Source organism: Blastomyces gilchristii (genome assembly GCF_000003855.2).
Source record: "Blastomyces gilchristii SLH14081 genomic scaffold supercont1.3, whole genome shotgun sequence".
Classification (NCBI taxonomy): Eukaryota; Fungi; Ascomycota; class Eurotiomycetes; order Onygenales; family Ajellomycetaceae; genus Blastomyces; species Blastomyces gilchristii.
In genome coordinates, this window is record NW_003101680.1 from 5,804,646 (window position 1) to 5,812,746 (window position 8,101).

General features: G+C 30.5%; 1 protein-coding gene across 1 annotated transcript; it reads right to left on the minus strand.

Annotated features, from left to right (window-relative positions):
• Nucleotides 1–6,436: 6,436 nt before the first annotated feature.
• Nucleotides 6,437–7,256, minus strand: BDBG_16621 (uncharacterized protein; the record flags this gene model as incomplete). Its single annotated transcript, XM_031724539.1, has 2 exons — nt 6,437–6,493; nt 6,924–7,256. Coding segments are annotated over 2 exons (389 nt in total), but the record flags the coding sequence as incomplete, so codon positions are not given.
• Nucleotides 7,257–8,101: the final 845 nt, after the last annotated feature.

An 8,101-nucleotide genomic window follows, 5' to 3' on the forward strand; every position in this document is an offset into this window, starting at 1 on the left:
TGTCTATCTTTAAGACTGTGTTCTCCTTTCTTTTGTCATGTCAAATGGTTTCAAAGTATCAGAAGATGTTAAAATACTGCAATTTGTAAACAGTTTTTGTATTCTGGGCTGGCATTTTCTGATTTTGCATATCTGAAATTGATGAATGTATAATAGTTAACTGTATAGATATAGGAAAAACCCTGAGAACTTTTAGTTCTCAGGTAGATGTCATAGTCTCTGACTGCATACATCTATAATTGAAGAATAATAATAATAATAATAACATTGTATGATAAATGAGAAACCACTGAAATGAACATCTTTCCTAGTTAATACAAACACTCTTCTCTGCTATCTGAACTGAAAGGTATGCAGAACCTCTCTGAGAATTTACTTAAAACAGTAAGAAAAGTAGCTGAGATCACTGAACTGAAATCAAAGCTTCATACATGTATGAGGATTCTAAATGAGATTGAGGTCTTGTATACATAGTGACAGGCTGAGACAGAAGTCAAACAACAATTGACATTCACTGCAGATCAAGTATTCACTATTAAGAGCTTCACTGATGTAATCATCATCATCAATAAGAATAGAGAACACCAGATCTTAGGCCTGCAGTGAGAGATTGAATGTTTACACAGACAGATAATCACATCAAATCTGAAGATCTTATCATAATTGTTCATCATCTCTTCAGAAGTATACACATCATTAAAGATTGCTACACAGAATGAGAATCTGAACATGAAATACATCAAGTCAAAGAATCTGCTGAAGCTATTAACCTTCAATAATAACTGAAAAAATAATGCTGTAATCAGCTGACTAAGTCAGATGCAATCATATTATCAGATTGAATATGAACTTATAGACAGATAGTCAATAACATTTTAACAAGTCTTAAGATCTGCTGCATTTCTACACAGAAAAGCAAAGTCATTATAAATAACTAATAAAAAGATAAATCTCCAAGATCTGAAATAATATTCATTTTCATAAACATGAAATGAGTTTTTCAAATGAATCTTGCATAACTTTGAAGAAGTGAATGTATAAGACAAGTGTTATAAACACTTTACAGAGTGTAGATAAGTGAGTGATCTTACATCATACTTTACACACTTCAGCTTACACTATCTCACATTGAATGAAGAGCTTTCAACATCTTTCTATTTACAGATCTTCATTCATTATCTTACACCTGAGTTAAGAGCAGAATGAAAATACTTAATCTTACAATTAAATACAGTGAAAGAAGCATACAATATTCTCATTATACAGAAACAAGTGAGTTAATTGCAACAGAAAATACTGTAATTGAGTATATCTCAGTGAAGAACAGATAATCAGACTTCTATAACACAAGTCACACACTCAGATATATTGAATCTAGATTTGAATACTATCACTAAAGCACTGAATTCTCTGAAAAAGAAAGTCTCTGAATAAAAATCTTCATATTATAAGTATCACACTTGCTTCAACTGCAGAGGCTAAAATCATGATATAAAAGATTGCACATAGTGTACACAGTTAAGAGAAGCAAGAGAGTTAAAAAACTAGTAGAATCAGTGAGCTCAGAGACACTCACTGATATTCTATGAAAAGTCTTCAAAGTGAAAGAGATATCTGTGTTAAATGACTCTCTGAATCCTGTGAATATCAAGAGAAAGCAGGCTTGTAACTGAGATACAGATAAGAATGAAGCAGATACTCATCTCAATACTCTGAAGCCTAAAATATTAATATATAAAGAACACTTAAGTAAGAATTGAGAGATGGCTGCAAAAGTATTAGCAGACATAGAAGCTTCTACACAATATATTAATAATCATATAATTTAAAGACTGAAAGAGATCTGCTGAGTGAAGAATTCTCAATGTATAAGATTATCTGATAACTGATATTTAATATCACCTGTAAGAGTAAGAGTTTTCTTGCACTTTAAAGAATGATCTTGCTATATTTGAGCACAAGAACTGCAGAACATGAAATATGACCTTATTCTCAGACTCAATTGATTTCAAAGGTTCAATCTGCAGATTCAATGATGTACATGTCATATACAGTTAATCAATAGAAAGAAAACAGTTTATACAATTCTATCAACTGATATGAGAAGAACATTTCATGCTTCTAATATAGAAGGGTTAAATCTGCTTACATATTAATAAGTAAAGAGAATGATTTACAAGACCTCATTTAAAAGCATTCTGTATGTCATACAGAACCCAGAAGCAGAGAAAACCAAGATAAAGAATATACAGAAGAATAGATGTATGAAGAAAGTTCTGAAGAAGTATAAGAAGATCTTATAAACAGATCTTTCATCAGAATTACTGCTGAAATGAGAATTTGTACATGAGATTGACATGAGAAATGTGAAATTAGTCAATCAGAATACATACTCTCTGTTACAAATATATCTTGAAGAACAGAAGTGCCAGATCACAGATCTTCTAGAACATAATCTTATACAACTCTTATTAAGTACATGAGACTTTTCAGTTCTATTCTTGAAAAATACAGATGAGAAGTAATAGATGTGTGTCAATTATTGAGCACTCAACAAGCTCATAAACAAGAATGAATATTCACTGGTATGAATTCAACAACAGTTGAATACAGTTGAAAATGCCTGATATCTATCAAAGATTAATCTTCTCTCAGAATACTGACAGATTTATATAGATAAACTATTAGTACTGTGAACTGTATTTAATATATAATGAGAAAAGTTCAAATTTCTGATAATATCATTTAATCTGATAAATGTGCTCATTATCTTTCAAATGATGATGAATACAATTCTTCATAAACAGAATGAAATCTCATATCTTATATATCTGAATAACATTCTAGTCTTCTCAAACTTATACAATGAATATCTGAAATATCTCAATGAATTGCTTATAACTCTGACAGAGTATAAGCTCTACACTAAATCAACAAAGTGTGTGTTTGAAATGAAAGAGTTGAAGTTTATAGAATATATAGTGAGTGATAACTATATACATCTCATCTCAGACAAATTGAATATCATAGTAAATTAACTATGACTGAGAAATGTATATTATGTATAACAGTTTCTTAAGTTAGTCTCATATTACTGCAGATTTATCAATGATTTTGTATAAATAGCTGCATCACTCTCAGATCTCTTAAGAGAAATAAATGATAATCTGTGAAAGAAGAAGTTTTATTCAATCATCTGAAATACTGTGTGTGAGAAGGCTTTTCTTACAATGAGAGAGTATGTGATGACATTCTCAGTGTGTATTCAATCAGATTGTGATAAACCTTTCTATATCAAGACAGATATATCTGAATAAGCTATTAGAGATACTCTTCTACAGATGAGTAAGAACAGTAAGATGCACTCAGTGATATATAATGATAGAAAACTATTGAGCACTGAGCTCAATTATTGTATGAAAAGAAATTGCCACCAATTAAACACACACTGATATTGTGAGATAGATATATTAATAATAATCATACAATAACAGTGATCACAGATCATAAAAGTCTTATCTATCTATAATTAATAATGAAATCTTTCAAATACTTAGCATGTTGAATCTCAGAGTTTTAAGCATATATTATTCATATTAAATACTAGAATGAATCAGACACTGTGATACCTGATGCAATCAGTCACAGATCTGATTTCATGAATAAGAGTTCTGTAAATCAGGTATAAGAGAAGTTTGTATTAAACATACTGAGAGAATATAAGAAATTAGAATGAGTAAATACAATGATCTCTCACTTCAAGAATAGTAAGATATCAGATAATAAGTATCTTATAAAAGTAGTAGAAGAAATGCTTCTGAACTTCAAGCTGAGAAAATTAAAAAATAATATTATGCTTTATCACAATCTAGAATTCACAGAAGCTCTCTATCTAGAATATTCATTTAAATATGACTTGATAACTTATATACACAAGGAATTCAGTCACTTAGAAAGCTCTGAACTGATGCATGTACTTGAATCAAGAGTGTACTGATCAAGCATGACTGAGAACAGGCAGATATACACTCACAAGTGTCTGAATTATCAGATTATAAAAGAATGAAAGAAAGGATTAGAATGTGAGAAAGTGCAACATCAGATCAAATGTACAATACAAGTCTTTAAATAATAAGACATGAACTTCATAGACATACTGCTGTGAACATCAAATGAAAATTATTGAATAATCACTGCTATTGATTATGCTACTGACTGGTCAGTTGTGAAAGCAGTTTCAGAGATAATAGAGAGAATGATGATGAAGTTTCTACATGATAAGATCTATGTTAACTATGAAATGCTATGCAAGATTCTAACTGATAATAATATAAATCTCATAGAAGAAGCAGTGAGACATTTCATGAGCCAGTTACAGACAAGACATTGTAGAACAACATCATATCATTCACAGATGAATGAGAAGATGAAACACTTGAATAAAATCCTGAACAACATGCTGATGAAATTTCAAGTGAACAAGCCTACAAGATTATGAGATGAATATCTCAGTCAGGCACTATTAGTCACATGAATTCAGCAGCATGCAGTCTTCAAGTGTTTATCATTCTATCTGTTATATGAATTACATCCGCGCATCCCAGAGAATGCTTCAGAAAAGGTGAGAAAGAGAACAACAGTTGCAGATGCAACAGTCACAGATGCAGCAGAAACAGCAGTTACAGATGCAGCAGTAGCAGTTGCAGACACAGCAGTCACAGACACAGAATCAAGATTGAAAGAGATCAGTCATACACATGCAAAAGCTAATAAGTTACTCCCAAACTGAGCAATTCAATCAAAAAGAATACAAGACTCACTAGTTAAGAAATCAAGTCTCAAGATGAGAACATGAGTTCTTCTACATAATAAGAGTTCTGAGAAGTTTCAATCTAGATGATTTGAGCTCTATAAAATACTCAAATCACATTCTCTGAGAATATACACATTAGAGAAATCAGAGGAACAGATCTTATATAACTTAATAAATAATTAATATCTTATAAAGATGAAGATGTAAGACCTGAGCAGATTATAATCATCTACAGTACTATTATCAGTGTTGAAAAAGAAGAGACTTACAATTGAAAAGTCTTACAAAGTAAGAGAAATCATAGACATTTATGAATCAGATAATCTCACTTATTTCAATCTTTTTATAATTATAAGAAAAGAATGAAAAGCAATGAAGAAATCAGATGAATATCACACTTCAATAAGTGATAAGACTGTAGTCAGTTATATAATAATATACTGCAGACAGTAGATGCAACACAGTAAAAAGTAATCTCAAAACAGCAGACTTACACATTAATCAGGTCAGAGAAGAAAAAGAGATTCAGAGTTAAATTCAACTGTTTATATCAGTTCAATCACTGAGATAACAGAGAACAAATTATCTGAAACATCTGCAGATATATGAAATCAAGTTATCTCAATCTCTGAAGACACTCAGAGATCAGATGAGATTAGTTTCAATGAGCTATTCACTGTAGTAATCTAAGCAGGTGAAGAGAGACAGTATAATACATGAGACAGAATCACAAAAGATGAAAGCTACTGAATCTAGTCACTGAACACTGTACTGTATAAAGATTATATAAGAGTAGTGACTAGCAGACAAAGAAAAAAGTGTAAGAAAAGAAAAGAGAGAATGAATTAATTATCAACTGTAAGAATCAGCTGTAAAAGACAAATGTTATCATACATCTCATTCATTTTCATACATCACACATTTAATCTATTTTCAACATCATATTATCTGAAAAGAAAAATGTTAAAAACAAAGAAAATCTGAAAACTCAAGATCTGTAAGAGATTTAAGAGCTGTAAGCTACTCTTATAATAACACTGCATATATCTGTGATTTCTATATCACTCTGTATACAATATTAATATCATTTATCACAAGAGTGACTGGAATAATAATATAGAAATGCATACACATGTGCATAGAAAAATTGAAGAAGAGTGCAGAATCTGCAGAATCAGAAGCTAAAATAGAAAGAGTGAAGATGAAAGAAATGAAAGAAGAAGAGAGTACAGAACTGAATAAATAATGATAAGAGTCACTCACAGCTGAACACTTATAACTCTGTGTATGTATAATCTTCTCTGCAGAAGAGGAAGAGAGAGCAATGAAAGAAGCTTAAGAGTGAGAGAAGATAGTCTCAACAGTATGATCATCTTCAATTAGAATGATCTCTGACACTGAAGTAACTAAGAATCATTATTAGTGTATAAAAACTACAAAATGAGAGATGAGAACAGTTACTGAATAAATACTCACTGATCTTAGAGTTATACACATAATTACAACACATACAAGGCTTCTCAGAAAGAGAGAGAGAGACACAGAGAAATGCAGAAAGCAGAATACAGTATACAAACAGCTCATTCTCATGATAACATCTCAGACAAGACATATAAGTCTCACACTCATGAGTGTAAAAGAGTATGATATTCACATTCTCATTTCTGAAAACACAGGTATCTTTTATCTGCATTATGAAGTTGAATAACAGATATCAGAGAATAGACTGATACAGATCTATCATTTCAAAGAAATTCATCAGAGTAGATATACTCACAATATTGAACTTTACAGTTGTAAAAACTTTCTTAATATCTGTGAATACTATAATTTCATATATAATAAAACTTATAATGATTTTCTCTAAGAACAGAAAAATCAGTATTAGAAAGAAAAGATGAAAAAGAAAAAGACTTATAATCTTAATACTGTTAAGAGACAGAGTAATTCTCTGATATAAATAAATAATTATCTCATTATAAATATTTAAAATGAATGTAATAATTAATATCTGTGACTGCACTTCAGATAGTTATGTTGTATACAGTCTTTGTATAATAAATCATTTTAGAAATTAGTAAGAAGAGTGAGAGTGTATATAGTGAGAAACATAATTCATTAAGTCTATACAATATCTTCTTGAAATAGGAAGAGCTAATAATAAAAGCAGAGACAGTAGAAGCAGAGAGAGCAGAAGTAGTGAGAGTGAGAATCATGAAAACAGATATAGTAAGAGTGAGAGAATCAGATACAGAAGCAGATGTAGAAGATTGAGAAGAAGTGACAGAGAAAGAAACAAAGAGAGTAGAGAGAGACATGAGAGACTCAGTTATACATGATATGAGTAATTTCTTCATTATCACATCTCTCAAGTTCTCAATCAACAATTCAATATTGAGATTATGATCATTGACAGATACAGATCTGTCAACATATGAAGATTCTACATAAATTAAAATAAATATATGAGCATCTGCAGTCATGCAAAATAATCAGAAAACATAATCAGAAAACATGATCAGATGCTTATAAGAGAAAAGAGAGTCAGAGATATATAAGAAGATAAAGAAGATGTACTATTTATAATAGTATGTTCTGATAACTATTAGAAGATAAATAAGCTCTGATCACATTTCACAGTGTGTTATATTTACTGCTAATGAACTGTCTAGTATGAGTACTACAATGACACTTGTTATAAGAATAAGAAGTCATTATCAGAAACACATATAATATGATAGATAAATGAATAAAAGATGTTGAACAGAAGAAGAGACAGAAATCTTGAAGAAGATGATAATATTCAATAATAATGATGATGAAGAAGATGATTGAAGAATGAGAAAAGTTAGTGAATAAGTGATATAATATAGTGAAAGTTTCTTTATGTGAACATACACAGAATGCTAGCTGAATCAGAGATAGATTATACAATCATGAACACTAGTGGCGCGTTAATCCGCATGAAGGTAGGGTATACATCATGGTCATGTGAGCATGACTGAATCTGATGAGGGAGAATGTGGTTTGGAAGAATGTATGACTGTTGAATAATAACACAGCTGCTTCTGAACTTGCTTATGAATGTAAAGGTGCCATAGCAGCCATCAATTAATTTAGTGTACTGTATATAAGAAGCCGGCGTACGCCTGTAATTGTATGCTGGCTCAAGCAACCTTTGAATCACAAGATGTCAAATGATAAGTATTTTATAAAAGTATTAGAAGAGATGCTTCTGAACTTCAAGCTTAGAAAATTGAAAAACAATGTTATGCTTTACTGCAATCT